The sequence below is a fragment of the Octopus bimaculoides genome, chromosome 4 (genome assembly GCF_046866305.1).
Source record: "Octopus bimaculoides isolate indiv1 chromosome 4, ASM4686630v1, whole genome shotgun sequence".
NCBI lineage: Eukaryota > Metazoa > Mollusca > Cephalopoda > Octopoda > Octopodidae > Octopus > Octopus bimaculoides.
In genome coordinates, this window is record NC_142931.1 from 92,927,109 (window position 1) to 92,945,770 (window position 18,662).

Sequence of the window (18,662 nt, forward strand, 5' to 3'; positions counted from 1 at the left end):
GAAGAAAACATTCGTACCGTGATCAACCAATCGTTTAAAATGTACCTAGGAAGACTGTAGGGTTGGAACTTCAAAGATTTTACGGATATATGCTGATCCATCGACCTCATTGACTCGTCTGTTGAATATGGTCTAAAGTCTTCCATAGGAGACTTTCGACTGCTTAATTCGGCAGAAAGCAACTTTGAGCTAATCTTTACAGGATTGACCAAACTACTAGAAATAGCAGCGAAATTACATCCTTCAGTCTTAAACATTGATGCACATATAATCTGGTCCTGGATGGACACCGCTTAAAAAAAAAAAAAATGAAATGACCAAGGCTTTAACGCCTTTGATCATAAGGCTGACTTGGTTTAAATTAACAACAGAATTTTACAGTTGTTCAAAATGGTAAGAGGAGGTGAGAAAAAGAGGCAGCCTTTCTAACATATCAAAGAGAAGTAACCTGTCTTGAAAATGACAATTTCACTTATATACATCAACAGAATGAAAGACTCATATTAAGCTAGATAGAATTAGAAGTCTGCAAGAGAATCATATAACTTTCTTTGGAGAAAATTGAACTTTCCAAATGACATTTAATACATTTGACTACTCTCAGGAATGCGCAGAAATCAAACTCTGTGCAAATACCAACATTTTTTCCTTACTTTTCTTTTCCTCTTTTTCTTTGGGAAATAGAATTACATTATGTATTTATTACATTATGTATTTATTACATTATGTATTTATTACATTATGTATTTATGTATTTATATTGCATTAAAAAAATTGTGGTTGTAAAGTCCAGCAACCTATCAATGTTTTCTGAAACTTTATTCTTATTCATTCTTTAATACAAATATCTACCTGCAGCGGCTAGAAATTGAAAACAAGTACATGCTATTAGAGAAACGTGTTTTCCGCTCGTGTAGGTGGAAAGTATAAGGAAGAAAAGAAAGATCAGGATAAGAATGAATTCCTCCTATCAATAGCTTCTTGACTGACACCCATTCAGCTCATAAAAAGTCAACAGTGGGTGGATAGACCGACAAAGTAGTTGGCAAAGAGAAGGGGTGGGTGGCAAAACGGCTCTTATCACTAAACATTCACCGACAGACTGACTGATTGTTGAAATTATTGTTGCTCACTAAAAATTCACAATAAACACAACAACAACAACAACAGCTAAACCTTTCCCACGTTTTAATAAGTAATACAAAGCAAGGTGACGTAGTTTACTATTTGTATGAGTTAACCTGACAATAAACATCAGTGATACAAAAGTTGTTTTACACATACTAAGTATTAAATTCAACATCTTAAACATAGTAGCAAGAACAGCAGAAACAGATTCTAGTTTTAGTAGTTTTTCTTTTTTACATATAACTGAAAAACTCCCAAGCTCTGATAGTTGCTCTTTTTTCCTTTTCCTCCACCATATTCGAAGTCGGAAAATATGGCACAGAAAAGAACACTAATCTATTGTTGGATATTAACATTTGTGTCACTGGTGGTAAGTATCTGTTGTATTAGTTTTAATTAGTGAGTGAGAGAGAAAGAGAGAGAGAGAGAGAGAGAGAGAGAGAGAGAGAGAGAGAGAGAGAGAGAGAGAGAGAGAGAGAGAGAGAGAGAGAGAGAGAGAGAGAGAGCGAAGGAGAGAAGAAGAGAGAAGAGAAAGAGGGAGAAAAAGACAGACAGATAGATTAGACAGACAAGATAAAGACAGATATATAGATGCTTATAGCATTTGTCATTGAGTTTTCGAAGCTAATCTCAATTCAGACGAGAATGTTTTAACAAACAAAACGAGCGAAAAGAATGCACTCGCTTCTTGGATAAAAATATACACGAAAAATTTTCGGTGGCCTGTCAAAAAGAAGATATAGTTTTCATGTAAGTTTGTAAATAAACAGGTCAATCTGTATAAACATTGTATAAACGAATTTAATGTATAAGTGTAACTGTTGCTTTGCTTGTGAGAGTTATAGGAACGGTTTTCAGTTAATTCAGTCAACGACGCAGTTTCGATTCTCTGTTGTAACAATTTCACTTCATATGTGCGGAAAATATACTTCTTGAAAAATTTGCACGTAATTAATTTCCATTTTCCTCTTTCCTGAAAGAGTTGGCGTTTGTGTCTGGTCAAAACAGATCAATATTCTTGTTAAACTAATTACAGACCCTCGTGATCTTACATTGTTCGATGCGTACAAAGCTTCCTTATTCTTTTGATCCTTTTTAGAAAATGCACGTATATCGCATATTTCCATTTTTGTATATGTTTCATAAAATTTTTGCATACGCTTTATAAAAATTATAATGTTAGCTGTTCATTTCAGCAATTTATGTACAGAGTTCATTTGCTGCATCAATTAATGTTGTCATCAATATCATGTTATTGATTCCATATCGCAATTAGTTATAGTTCTTTATAACTCTAAGCTGAATGACCGCGATAGGGAGGTGCCAAGTTTTCTTTCCTCTACGCTCTCTGTGCAACCCCAACTCGAATCGACTTTGCCACCAATCTGGGTTTCTATAATAAATACCAGTAATATTCTGTGGTAGACTTAATCGCTTATAATTTTTCCCGTAAAAATTTGCCCAACATCTAACATCAGACAAAAGAAATCATTATCTATCAATATAAATCGCCTATTTAAAAATAACTTTTATCAGTTACTTCATCGCGTTCCAACTTATTGCAGTGATGATACAATTGTCGGGACTTCTAATTGAAAATTTTGCGTTTACATGAGTAAATTGAAACCCTAATATCAAAATATACCATATCCACAGCATATGTAATACTTCTGTCTTCATTCTCCTCCTCTTACTACTACTAGATCCTCTACTACTGTGCGGTACGACCCATTAAAATGTGGTACAGGCTAAGTAGGGATAGACAAACTGTCTACGCCGTGAAGTTTCTGATTAAACGCTGTGTTGTTGACAATAATGATTACAACGAAAAATGATTACATCAGAAATTTGATAACGATGACGACGATGATGATGATGATGTGTAAAACTTCCTGACGGCTAAAAATAGAACGTATTAACGAATGTCAGAAATCAAATGTTTCATTTAGGTATGTATCTGTTTGTGTGTATGCGTTTTGCATGTGAATATATATACATATATTTAGATATATGTATGTATGTATGTATGTATGTACACGTATGTACGTATATATATATATATACATGTATGTATGTATACATACACACATACATACATGTATGTGTGTATGTGTGTGTGTGTGAATATATGTATTCACATATACACAAAGAGCATATACCAATATTCACATAGGGGCACAAAAATGTGCGTGTGTGTGTGTGTATATATATATACACATACACAGATAAATACATATATAATAAATATACATATGCATACGTACACATACACAGAGACACACTGCTCACACATACATACACACAATATTAGATGAGACATTTAAGTATAGGCCCTCCCACGGGACTCAATAGCTATATCTATCGCATTCCAGGCGACCACATTTGCAGTTTATATGTATGTGTATATGTACACACACATTCGTATATATGTGTGTGTGTGTGTGTGTGTGTGTGTGTGCGTGCATGGAGTTGGTATTTTTTGATAAATCAGGACAGGAAATGAATATTATCTGGAAAAAAAATGACTAACAAACTAAAGTATAAACATTTTATTAGAAATATATGCTTATGTGTTTCCCTCTAATTTACATTTGCAAATACGCGCACCCGCTCGCTTGTACAAACACAAACACACATACACACACTAGTGCATACCGATAATGTCCTCGAGCAGGCCACTCACCTTCTTATTGCACCGGTCTATTCAACTTGATAGACGCATAAAATATACTCACAGAAATAGGTAAATTTTTGATAATTTTCTGTATATATGTGTATACAACTATTTATATGCATACGGAAAATTTAGGTAGAATATGTACGTTAATGCAGATTGTACATGTGAGGAACCGCATATTATGAGTGCATTCCATTTTATAGCAGAATCAGCTGTAAGTTAATGAACTTCATTACATAATAGCTTGTTCCCTTGCCATTTATATAATCTATCTCTCTCTCTCTCTCTCTCTCTCTCTCTCTCTCTCTCTCTCTCTCTCTATATATATATATATATATATATATATATATATATATATATATATATATATATATATATATATATACATACATACATACATACATATATATATATATATATATATATATATATATATATATATATATATATATATATATATATATATATATATATACATATATATATATATATATATATATATATATATATATATATATATATATGGGAAAAAAGTCAAGGTAGAAACTGCTAAAATAATTTTATAAAAAACATATCAGTACCGGTTTCAGCCATTGGAAAACAATTAAATTTTGGAAAAATTGAAAGAAAAGTTTTTTAAAACAATATTTGCATAGTATTCAAATACAAGGGGTATTTTCCTTGTTTCTACCTATTTCTGTCTCTCGAACCCACAAGAGTATTTGAATACTATGCAAATATTCTTTTAATTTTTCCAAAATTTAATTGTTTTCCATACTTACGGTTGAAAAAGTCTCAATGACTGAAACCAGTACTGAAATGCTTTTTATAAAATCATTTTAGCATTTTCTACCTTGACTTTTTTTTCCATATATATCAACTCGTGTGTTCCTTTTCAACCTTCCACACACGCACACACGCACATACACATATATATACATATATACACGAGGGGGTACCCAAAAGAAACCGTATTTTGCAATATTATTTTATTCTCTTAGTTTTACATTTACACTTTTATCGCCTTCAAAGTATTCTCCATTTGAAGCAATGCATCGGTCTAGGCGCGTTTTCCACTATTTGAAGCAGTGCTGGATCTTTTGCGGAGTGATTCTCTTAACGCCTCCATTGTTTTTTTCTTCACCTCTTTCACATCTGCAAATTCCATAGCATCAGCTTTCGTCACCAGGGATGACCTTCGAAAAATGATCCGGATCAATTTCCAGCTGTTCTTTCAGTTCGTGACATGCATTCAGTCGTGACTGCTTTAGATATTCCGTAAGCAATCCAAGCACAAATTTTGCTGCATCTCTTTTCATTCGCAATTCCTCGCTCAGAATTCGTTGGAAGGAGTTTCAAGAAACGCCAGTCATATCAACAAGTTCGTCAGTTGTTCAGTGACGGTGCTCCAATATCAGTTCATGAATTTTCATGTTTTCATTCGTTCAGGAGATCAACGGTCGACCTGAATAAAATTGGTCTTGAAGCGACAAGTGACCATTCCTAAAGCGTGGAAACCACTCGTAAGATTGTATTTTGTTCATGGCAGCGTCCTTGTAAGCTGTTTGAAGCATGACAACTGTTTCGGCCGCCGTTTTCTCAGCAGAAAACGGAATTTCACGAAAGCACACTGTTCTTTCGTTTCACCCATCGTAAAAATCGACGAACAGGGAAGAAGCACTGCAAAACAAAGACGCACCATGTGGCAGTAGGACGCAACGTGAAGACGCCGGTTGGCAGACTGATGGTTGAGGGTCGCATCAAGTGGCTTCTTGCGGCGAAAGTCTGAACTACAAAGAGTTTGTCCCACAGAGAACATTTCTGGTTACTTTTGGGTACCTCCTCGTATATATACAGGGTGCGATGGGTAAACTGTCACCATTTTTATTTCGCGCATGCTCATTGTTTGTTTTGATTTTGTCGACTACACAGTATAGTAGGCACAGTCTGCTAGAAAAACAGCACCGTGATGCAATTCACTCTGCCAGAAATTTGGAAACGACAAGCTGTACTGCTTGGCATTTGCACCGGAAGCTCTAATACGAACATTTCATAGTGTTTGGGTGTCAATCTGAGGAGAGTGCAGAGGATTCGAAAAGAGTTGGATGGGTCTAATGGTGATTACGAAGGTACGGCAGCTCGGAAAACTCACTCTGATCGTCCTGATAAAAAAAAAACTCATGAATTTGTTGGTGAGATCCAGGCCATGATTGACAACGATCCCTCCAAGTCAAACAGGTCCATCGCCAGGGACATGGGAATGTCTGAGTTTCTTATCAAGCATGAAGACATTCGGTATTCCTCATGCAAGATGAGAAAGGGCCAATTTTTATCTCAAGCCATCAAGGAGAGGAGAGAAGACCACCCTACGAAGTCTTTGAACAAAATCAAGCATCTCCTCCAAACCAACATACTTTGGTTTTTCTTAGACGAGAAAGATTTCTGCCAGGATCAGGTGGTGAACATACAGAACATGTACCGAGAGTGGTACATGTTCCGAGTGGTACATGTTCAGATAGTGACAGTGGAGACATACAAGGAAGCCGAACGAAAACAAACATAGAGGCTCTTTTGAAAAAAATATTTCTCACAGCGTTCAATATTTTCCTCTCGTTCTGTTCTAACGATCCTCCATGTTTGTTTTCGTTCGGTTTCCTTGTATGTCTTCACTGTCATGTTTTTGTTCCCAATTTTGACCTTCCATAAATCCTAAATTTTATTTTAGAATTCATGGGAGCAACTGTCATTGAATACTCAAAATGGGGAGTAGATAGACAGCCGACAACTGATGAAGGGTCCATTCTCTGTGTTTACTTGACCTGTTCTTCATTTTTTGTTTATGTTTTTCTTGCTGTTTGAACCGTCGGTGACGTCCTGTACCCATATATGCATGTGTGTGTGTGTGTGTGTATTATATATTATTTAATTGAACACCACGCATCCATTTCCAAGTAAGTTTATATATATATATATACAAGCGCAAACGTGGCTGTGTAATAAAACGTTTGCTTCTCAGCACATGGTTCCGGGTTCCGTCCTGCTGTGTAGCACCTTGGACAGGTGTCTTCTACTATAACCTTGGGCCGATCAAAGCCTTATGGGTGGATTTGGTTGATGGAAACTGAAAGAAGCCCATCATATGTTTCGTTTTCCTGTCTTGTTTTTCGTCCGCCACTACCCTCCACGAAAACAATTTAATTTGTGTTCGTGGGAAGAACCATTTTAACGATGCGTACTGCCTTAATTCTTCGAAACGCCGGAGTTTTAATGGTGGCAGCTGATGAAGAGGATGTTTCTGTGTGGCCTGTTCGTTTGTTGCACCTTGTTTACCATTTTTGTCCTTGTTCTTTTGCCACGTCATGTACCCAGTTATGTATCTATATGTATATGTATATGTGGATGAACGTATATACATACATGTACATATATAGGCATATACTCATATATTGTTTGTATCACGACAGAACGCACGCGTTACCTTTATACAGTAAGTTTTTTAACTATTTTTCTAACGCGACTCTCTCTATTTCTATCTCCCCCTCTCATTCTTCCCTCTACTGTTCTTCGCCTCTACCTGTCACTACTTCTCTCTCTCTCTCTCTCTCTCTCTCTCTCTCTCTCTCTCTCTCTCTCTCTCTCTCTCTCTCTCTCTTGTTACTCGTCCTTCGCCTCTCACCGTTACTACTACTATATATCTCTCTCTCTCTACCTCTCGTTGCTCACTTTTATTCTACTTCCTCCCCTCCTTTTCCCTCTGCTACTCTTTCTCTTCACACAGCCTTGGTCACGTGTGTGCGGCTGCTATTTCTTTTCGTTCTTGGAATCACCAAGCTCGCACGTACTTCTTTTGCCCCTCCTGTACGTGCTTCACAGAGTTCAATACATACACACTTCACGTCTGGCTGTACAGCCTTTTTATTTGTTTATTTCACTGTTTCGTTTTCCTGTCTTGTTTTTCGTCCGCCACTACCCTCCACGAAAACAATTTAATTTGTGTTCGTGGGAAGAACTATTTTAACGAGGTGTACTGCCTTAATTCTTCGAAACGCCGGAGTTTTAATGGTGGCAGCTGATGAAGGGGATGTTTCTGTGTGGCCTGCTTGTTTGTTGCACCTTGTTTACCATTTTTGTCCTTGTTCTTTTGCCACGTCATGTACCCAGTTATGTATCTATATGTACATGTGGATGAACGTATATACATACATGTACATATATATGCATATTCTCATATATTGTTTTTATATATATATATATATAAATATATATATATATATATATATATATATATATATATATATATATATATATATATATATATGTGTGTGTGTGTGTGTGTGTGTGTGTGTGTGTGTGTGTGTGTGTGTGTGTGCGCGCGCGCGTGTATGTTTGTGCTGTGTTTGCACGTATACTAAATACTGATTTCAAATTTTGGCACAAGGTCGGCAATTTCGGGAAGGGTTAAAGTCGATTACATCGAACCTAGTACTCAACAGGTACTTACTTTATCAACCTCGAAAGGATGAAAGGCAAAGTCGACCTCGACGGAATTTGAGCTCAGAACGTAAAGACGGACGAAATGCCGCTAAGAATTTTGCCCGGCGTGCTAACGATGCTGCCAGCTCTCCGCCTTAGGTGTCTACTAAATTTTTGATAAACGTGTTCAATACACCATTCTTAGAAAATCTAAGATAATCTCTTCGTATATAAAATCATAAGAGAGATTCTCCTGACAGGACATGTGGTGCATTAGAGACCGAGTACCCTCTCATCTTTCTGTCTGCGGAGCGAATTGATAGAAAAAAAAACGAATGAAATTAAATCAACAAACCATAACCTGGCTATAATAGCTAGACTGATTTGGATATTGCGCGCTAGTTAATGGCATGATTAAATGATAAATAAACACAGCTTTTATTAGGAAAGCTAAGATAGTTTAGCTACTTCACTTTTCTTTATATGAAAAGAATAGCTAGATATTTTCATATCTCTTTAAAGTTCCGCCGTAAAAGGCATTAAAAACCGCTGCTTAACTACTTGAAATTTATGTTTTAATTATTTCAAATTTATCTTGGCTTAAGGAAGTTACACTGAGGATTGCAGTAGCTTACATGAAATTTTCGATATCAGCTGTTGTAACTTTCTGAAGCGTTTACATCTTAGGGCCAAAGTGTTTCCCTTTTCTATGAGAAAAACTGACAGTATATTTTTAAATGCCATGTACGCTTTTGACTTAATAGGATCGGTTATACCTCGAACAAAAAGAGCATGACCAAATATCTCCAGACGAAAAAAGTGCAGCTCCTGCAGTCAAGGAAACTCTAGTTAACTATAAAAATAAACAAAGCTTTAAAAGCATTTTCAAAGATCTCCCAAAATTAAGTGAAGCTCTCAAATAAATTATCCAAGAAACACGATCACCACTGAATGAAGCAAGAATCTCAGAGAAAACATATCTCGACGGTTGTAAGCCTTGTTTAGTGAACCAGCAACGGAAGTCCCACAAGACCAACCTACCAAAGACTGCCCATCACATGTATATCAGTTATGTTAACTTGATTGAAATCATAATGAAATGGAATCGTGATTTAATGGTAATGACCAAGACATACTGTTAGATGTTTGTTGCATCTCATTGTAATGTTTATCTGGTTCTCCTATAGGTAGAAAACAGAAGTTCTTCACGGGCCATGCCCAATTGCGGCTGATGTTACTAAAACTATTTACAACTATTCATGGCATAATGCTAGTCTCCAGAGAAATTGATTGTAACTTCTACTAAATCCTGCTCTGGTGAGAGCTCTTTCAGTAGCCTAAAGTGAATGGGGACATGCCTAAATTAATTTTGTCAAAAATATTAACAAAATAATTAACATTTTTTCTGCAAAGGAAGCTAAACAGCAATATTGCAAAAGACGCAGAACAGTTAGATTTTACCATGTTTTTTGTCGATTGATGGATAGATGCTTTATTAGAAAACGGCATTTGTATTTTTATTTAAGCAAAATTTCGAGTAAATCCGACCTCTGGTGCCTTAAGCTTAACGTCTCTCTCTCTCTCTCTCTCTCTCTCTCTCACAGACACTCATGCATATATATATAGATTTATACGTATATATATCTATATGTACACATGAACATTTGTAACAGTTTACTATGATGTTATCACTCTAGTCTTTGGACATGGTACCTTCCTAAATTACTTGATTGATTTATACGCTTGTATAAATGTGCGTGTGTGCATATATATATATATATATATATATATATATATATATATATATATATGTATGTATGTATGTATGTATATATATATATATATATATATATATATATATATATATATATATATATATATATATATATATATGTATGTATGTATGTATGTATATATATATATATATATATATATATATATATATATATATATATATATATATATAAAGTAAGAAAATGGAGAGATTTAATGGATAAAATTAATGTATTAACATTCGCTACAATTGTTTCAATTCACACTCAACACGAATTACAAAATGCATATGACAAAATAAGTTTGTATTTTGAAGATTTTGAATGAAATATCATTAGGGCGAAAGGACATTAAGGAAGCTACATGTTGATCGGTTGAGATATTCAAACAGTCTAAGTAGATGAAAGTATGTTTAATTATTTGCATGTGAGTGCGTGTGCGTTAATATTTTTCTTAAAATATAATGAAATGAAATATTAAAATATGTAATATGCACATATGAAAATAACAATAAAATAAGTAAACGTAAATAATAATTTATTAATAAAAATTAATAAAAATAAAAATTATAACAATATTCAGACTATGGTAAGTTAAACAGACATAAGTAAAATAATAAAAATAATAATAATAGGTAATAAATATCATAAATAATAATAATAATAATAATAATAATAATAATAATAATAATAATAATAATAATAATAATAATGAGAGGTAATAAATATTATAGAATAATATAAGTAATAATAAGCGGTAATAAATATCATAAAATAAATAAAAATTAATTTAAAAATAAATGAAATAAAATGAAAATAAAAATGAAATGAAAAATATATAATATAAATAGAAATATATGTGGGTAAGATAAAAAATAATAAATATAAAAGTAAAAATAAGAATAAAAATAAAATTAAAAATGAAATAGAAATGAAATAAAGTAAAGATTCAAATTCAAATAAAGGGTTTTTATTTTTGTGTGTATATTTGAATAGTGTTATTTGGTTTGAAATAGCACAATAGTTAACCAATGTTTAGAATTCCATGTTATTCCTTGTACACTCACATTTCAATCAAATATTGAACGTTCTTCGACTTTAGTTTGGTATCATATATGCTTGAAAAATTCATAGAGCGTACATTCGATATCAAAAGAAAACGGGAGCGTTTGTGTAAGTGTTTTTATTAATCGTATGCGTGTTTCAGTAGCAAATTCTGTAGTGTGCGATAATTGTTACGTGAGCGATTACATAATAGGGGTAGAAATGCCAGATTTTCAAAAAACTCATGTAATTAATTTATGTATTGTATAACAACATAAGTTGGTTGACAGTGAAAATACGACTGTATGCAATCTTCACAGAAAATTCTTTCTATAGCAATTAAGAAAAGAAATGTGTAGTTTTACATTATTAATGAAATAAAAAAGGAAAAGTAGTCTTTATATCTCAGAGTAAAAGAAAGTCAACTATTCAAACTATTATAGTTCAAAGAGATCACTAAGTTAACCATGGGAAATGGTTTTGAAGGTGGGTGTTGTAAGATACGGTGGTATATTAATTAGGGAAAACAGGTTGAACATATACATACACTTACGCATACACGCTCGAGCACGCACTCACAGAGAAGCACACATATACGCACAAACATAATATTTTATCTATCAACATCCTTCCGTATGTATATATACATTTACATACGTATAATCATACACATATACGAAAGGCCGTATAAGTTCAAATACACACACACACACAAACACACACACGCGCACGCACGCACGCACACATACGCGCGCGCACGTATATTTACATGGACAGTTGATATTTATCTTCACATACTCTACAAGTATACACACGCAATCCCGATTCTAAACAAGAAATCAAGCTGCAAGTTTCTCGATGGTTATCGAGTCAGGTTGGAAAATGAAATTAAAAAACTTAGTCATTTGGTTTTAAGATATGACAAGTATTCTTGTTCATATATCAGTCTAGTTCGTGAGATTAAATTCTACTACTACTACTACTACTACTACTACTACTACTACTACTACTACTACTACTACTACTACTACTACTAAAATAATAATAATAGCCATACGCTGAGAGGAATTCTTTGGAGTTTGGATAATTCACGTTTGGAAATGTGGGTGTTTCGTTCATCATCCTCAAACAACCCTTATTTAGGGACCTTTTGAGCACGGTCATGCGCTGTTTATCTTGATATGAGATCACCATGTCGCGCTCATATGGTTGTGATGTATGTGCCTGGTGTACCCTTATCAAACGGGTAGTCATGATGGGTACTCTGGACTTGGTATAGTTTACCCCAGTGTCCCTTTGATGGCATGCACTGCTCTCTCACTCAATAATAATAATAATAATAATAATAATAATAATAATAATAATAATAACAACAACAACCACAATAATAATGATTAAATTGTACATGAATCATTTTTATGAAGAGGATAAGGTAATGCTATTCGACAGTCATTCGAAAAGTCTTTATATATGTATCGTAGAGTTGTATCTTGCTCACTATATTTATTAGTATCGAAATTTGAATCTCTTGAGAGCGTAGACTCTACTATTATTTACCTAATCTCTACAGAATTCTTTCGTAAAATTTAAACTTCAGAATTCTATGTTTACAGTAGAATAAAAAAAAACTTTCTTTTTTTTTAAAGGTGAAGTAGCAGCGATTTAGTAGACCGTAGTTCATATTCTTTCCTACTAATGCTGTAAGAAGGATCTGTTGCTATGATGTCTTAAATTAGTTCATCCTTAGTATTCGAAGAATTAAGCTTAAAAATGTAATTAGCAAGTCTAGTCGAATTACGTAATTTTTATTGCCACAGCCATGTGTGTGTATATTAAAGTGGTGTTTAAAAGAACTCAATGTAGATCCTATATAATAACAAGTATCTGTTGATGTAATGACACTACCTGTAGATCTCCTTGAGTGACAAGCAGCTACCTTAAAGGGAACAATTTCAAGTCGTGGCAGTTGGATTCAACTTTATTATTCAATTTTTGAGTATCTTTTATGTTATTACTGTTTTAAACTCCGTGGTTATGTGCCTATTCATACTACAGAAATTTAATTTTGTTAAACTTGTTAGATTTATTATAGCTCTCTGCGTTATTTACCTAGCGATAACCTCTCATGTGGACTCGTGGTGCATATTTCTAATGCTAAACCTACTCGAGGAATGTTTCTTGTCTACAAGAAGATAAGCAATTAGAAAGCAGCTGAACCTGGAAGTGTTCAAGAGTATTAGATACAGAAGCTGTCAAGCTGCCATAAAAGAATAGCAGAAGAGCTTAATGCACTTATCAGCGGAAATGAAGAGATTCCTGTGACGGTAATTACCGGATGAACAATACGACATTTAAAGGATGCTTAAAAAATGGAATACTGTGGTTAATTAATGATCCATATTATGTCTCACACTGATGTGGAAGCTGTTCACAGGAAGAATCGCTGATGAAATATATACATTTCTTGATGATAACAAAATTATCCTTGTTGAGGTGAAGGACTGTAAACGGAATTGCAAGGAACTAAATACCATTTACTAACAGACACAATGGGAAGATAGTAAACGAAAGGTGACAATATTAGCGATGGCCTAGATAAATTACCACAAGGCTTATGACATGATACCATATTCATGGATCATTCAAGAGTTTTTTGCGAAAAGAACATGGAAAGTTAGAAGACTGAGTTCACATCTAATGGACAGAACCTTGAAACTTAAGAATCAAGAAAAGAATTTTCAAGGAGAATGTGTTTTCTTTACAATTTGTTTTATATATGATTCCATCAAGATTGTTACTGAGAAAAGTAACAACTGAATACGATTTTAAAGAAAAGCAGCCAAAGACCAACTATTTATTATTCATGTATGATCGCGAGCTGCAAGGTAAGGATAAAGCTCAAGTCTTCTTTAGTATGCGCAGATCGTTGCTTTAGCAAGGACATCAAAATGAAATTTGATCTACAAGAAAATGTGAAATATTCCTGACGAGAGGGCAAGCCAACAGATATGAAGGTATAGAACTACTATCAGGGGAAATCATGAAAATGATTAATGATGCTGGGTAAAAAAAAACTGAGCATATTGGAAGTGAATGAAGTGATGGAAGAAGAAATGAAGAAAAACTTTACGCAAGAGTATCACTGCAAAGTTAGACTCGTGTTGCACTCAAAAACAATTAAAACAATTAATACACAAGCGATTGCATCATTGAAGTATAATATAGGTATTCTCAATTGGAGAGAATAGAAGTTACAGAGGCTCGACCAGAAATCGAGAAAACTACTCAAAATGCACCGAGTATTCCAACCAAGGATCCTGTTGACAGGCTATATTTAACCAAGCACAAAAGTATGCGAGGGCTAATCCACTGTGAAAGTTGCATATGTACAGAAGAAAATAGCTTGCACGTGGTATATTAAGAGTGCCATAGATCCCCTGCTGGTTCAGATGAGAATATTTGGTAGAGTCAGGACAACTGCTTGCGTGGAGACAGAAGAGTACAAAGAAACAAAGCGTCGAGAAGACGAAAGAAAATGGAATACGGAAACAGCAAATAATATTGACTGATTGCCGATAAAGGAAGTTTTGCTTCCAAGTAAGTTCAGAGTTACTTCACTTGGTATCTGGAGCTGAAGAGAACTAAAGAGTTCGAAATGCAGCCATTAGTCAAAGAGAGAATGCACTGAGCTGTCTATGTACTCTTACACATTTCTCCAGGACAAACTGCAATGAAAACCCGTCATAGATTTTAAAATCCCTCAAACATATTTGAACTGCTCTTAAATCTGTTTATTTCCCGTCATTGCTTCGCACATCTAATCACTATTTTGTTCCGGGCTGGCAACCAATCAGTCAGTTTCTCATAAAAAATGCATCGCTTCCTAATCAGTTCAGAGTTATGAGGAAATGGCCGCTTGGTGCCAGCATACAACGGAAAAGCTAATGGATGGAATCAGGAAGGCAAACATACTACGGGACTTTGATTTCTAGACAGACAGACCGACAGACAGACAGACAGACAGGGTGTTAGACACCGGAGGCCGGATGAAGTAGCCTTTAGGAGGAACACGCAGGAGTGCCTTATAATTGACATGGCAGTGACAGGAGATCAATATATTACTTTTACACAGTTACAATTAGTAGATAAATACACTTCAAATCATGACCTGCCATCTGAAGAAATGAAGGATACATCAAAATATGTAGCCCTCAATCATTGGTTCCCAAACGTTGCAGCTTACACTTTTCAAAGTTTAAGTTTTTGAAAATTCATACTGAAACATCAGCGTACTACCCTTCCTCTATGATTAAACTATGAAAAGATTTACAGCTTTGACCGTAATTTTCACCAATGCGAGTTTTTGTTCCCTTATGTTTTAGTTCACATACCTTAACTGGACAGTAACCTTTGGGATTAGGATCGAGAATGTTGTCTGAAGCCAATCTTGCTATAGATACTTTCAGTAATACTGTCGTCCCTTAAAGGTCAATTCTAGATGTTCACCCAGTATTCTCTCTGTAAATATTCTTACTGGCGGTGAGCTAGCAGAATCGTTAGCGCGTGGAACAAAATTCTCGTGGTATTTCTTCTGGTCTTTAAGTTCTGAGTTCATATTCTTCTAAGGTCGAATTTGCCTTTCATTTTTTAGGAATCGATAAAAGAAAGTACCAATCTCGTACGGCGTCGTTGTATTCAACAAACCTACATCCTTTGAAAATGCCGAACTTGTACCAAAATTTGAAATTACTACTACTACTACTACTACTACTACTACTACTACTACTACTACTACTGTCTACTGCATCCAAATATTGAGAAGCTCATTTTCACATATGAAACGCAAATATAAAAAATCTATTGTTTTAAAATAGATCTCTGATATAGAAATGCTATACACAGGATAAACAACATGTTCTTTATTCCCAGTGATATCCACTGGTGTGAAGGTGCATTATTTTATATTGCTCCAGTCTACTCAGCTGGCAAAATGAATAGTACCTGTAATTCAAAGGGCCAGCCTTGTCATATTCTGTGTAACGCTGAATCTCTCTGAGAACTATGTTAATAGTATGTGTGTCTATGGAGTGTTCAACCACTTGCACTTTAATTTCTTGAAAAGGCTGTTCAGCTGATCCGATCAACTGGAACCCTGGTCTTCGTAACCGACGGAGTGAATGCCGGTTATTCACTGAACCCGTCAGATTTACAAACTTTGCAAGTGGTCAAAATTCCTGTTGATCAATATGCGTAGATTAGGTAGAATGCAAAGCGTGAACAATACCAAATATTTTCCAATGTCAGTTAACTAACCAGTTGTATTTACCATATCTCTATAAATCTATGAACATTTGAAAGCTACACAATTTCAGTGCATATCAGCATGATATCCTGATACATACCGTGTTTAATAAGATTCAGAAAAAATCCTCATAAAAACTATTGCTATTTAGGTGATTGACTTTATGAAAAGCCTACGCCATCTCGCTATTGTAGCTTAGAAGTTGAAGATTGTTTCGTATACATCTCTTTGGAACAGTGTATGCTGACGTATGTACCACAACGACACCCGTGACAAGCATCTTGGTTATATTTTAGTGGCAGAATTAAGGATGAAAAATTATCTTCAAATATTTTACTCATGCAACTGTTTCCTTGAAAATATACATTATGCTGTGTATTGTATTACTAATTCTGTATTCTGATGCTCTATTTTCATCCTTCTTAACTGAAATTCTTCTGCTTAATTATGTTCAAGAGCTGGACATATGTTTTAGGAAATAAGATATACTAACGCATCACTTTTTGAAGTAAAATTGCAATGACCTACTTTATAGTAAGTCTACATTTTATGCAGTAAGTTGTTGACTTCAACAGCTTATAAATGATGTTAGACTTTTAAATTCTTCTTGTAAAATCAAAATAGATATAGTATATCTAAATAATTACTAAGTGTTAGTGGCTTACATTTTACTCTTTGTGTTCATTTACACATCTTTTTCGTTTTGAAGCTAGTTCTAAACGATTATTTTGAACAGAATGTATTGCTCGTAACAAACATGATATCTTAAAATCAAGAAATATGCATTGAAATGAAAAATAAAGTTTTCGAAGTTTTAATTGAAATGTCTCGCCTTATATTTTTTTATAAATATAAATATGCAAACTAAAAAAAAAAAGTTATGTACATATAGTAGATATGTTCAGAGTGTATTGACAGTTGTTCCTTTTGTGTGTCCCAGTGCGTTTGTTTTCAAACAAATGAATTGAAATTTTATCTCATGCCTTCTCTGATGTCTTTGATATTTGTACAATACGTCAACTTGTAAATATGCAGAAAATGTAAGGCTCTTGGATTCATTTCATTCCAATCTAATATGTAATACATATTTTTGCATATTACAGTCCATCAGAAACACATTTCAATATTTCAATATTTACTTATAAATTACTTTATAAGAGATGAATTGTATTACGTTTTATCATTATAGTTATAAGATTATTCAGAAATAACCTTAATAAGTTCTCTTAGCAACTGAAAGTCAGAAAACAAGATTAAAGACTTTGCACCTTAACTTCCTGATGCTGAAAACTCAGCAGCCAATTACATCTACATCTAAGTGTTTTAGCAGAGTACACCTCTATAAAAAAACACTAACAAACAAAACAAAACAAAGAAAACTAACAAAAAGCGAGTGTTTCATTAAATTATTTTGATGAACTTAAGACTTCCAATGAGTATGGTAATGATAATGAGAAACTATTTTCAGTAACTTCTTGAGAACCAATGTCTCAATCTTCGCAACACTTATTCTTATAAGCGAACTCATTTAGTACATACCAAGTATCACCAATTCGTCTGCATATATCAATCGACCAATTATATACCCACCGATCTTGATGCCACTGCCATTACGTATGTGCTTCTCAATCCAGTTCATTTTGTCACTTTTCCTTTGAGAAGTGATACTTTGCATCTCTCTGACGAAGACCAACATCTAGGTTGAAAAGCTTCGACTTTGCACAATTTACCCAAGCTCAAATATTTGGTTACTCGTATAGGAACTTCACGGTAACTAGAAATTACCCACTGATTTCATACTCCCGCAAAAAACCTTCCACATTATATCCTGCAGCACGCGTCCATATGCCTTTCCGTGGTCTACTAAGCAAGCATACACCAGTTGACAATATTCACCCGATTTCTCGATGATTTGCCATAGATTGAACATTTGCTGCCTCCAGTACAAAATCCACACGGTTCTTCAGCTAACTTGGTTCGACAATGTCCCTACATTCCTTTTCCAGACATCTGGCGTAGTCTTTCCTGGAGAGGTTCAACAAAGTGTTTCACCTATAATTAGAGCTCTTGCTTTCTCTTGACGACCTTTAAAAAATTGGGATTAATATTCTCGGATTGTCGTTGCTTTTTGCTTTTCCAGAGGTCCATGTTACCTGGAATACACGAGTAAGCCTGATTAATAGCTCCCCTATTTAAGGCTTTTAACATCTCAGACCGAATTAAAGCCTCCTCAGCGTCCTTATCACATTTGAGCTTAGTTTTCGTC

General features: G+C 34.4%; 1 protein-coding gene across 2 annotated transcripts in view; it reads left to right on the forward strand.

Annotated features, from left to right (window-relative positions):
- The first annotated feature begins 782 nt into the window (after positions 1 to 782).
- LOC106879866 (matrilin-1) overlaps positions 783 to 18,662 on the forward strand; it is a 109,048-nt gene continuing 91,168 nt past the window's right edge. Inside the window, exon 1 of one of the 2 annotated variants that reach the window (XM_014929584.3) lies at positions 783 to 1,498. In XM_014929584.3, the coding sequence (XP_014785070.1) occupies positions 1,442 to 1,498 (57 nt within the window). In that variant the 5' untranslated portion in view covers positions 783 to 1,441. Of the gene's footprint in view, positions 1,499 to 1,790; positions 1,879 to 18,662 lie in introns of those variants that run through there. The other variant, XM_089351007.1, reaches the window with a different exon arrangement.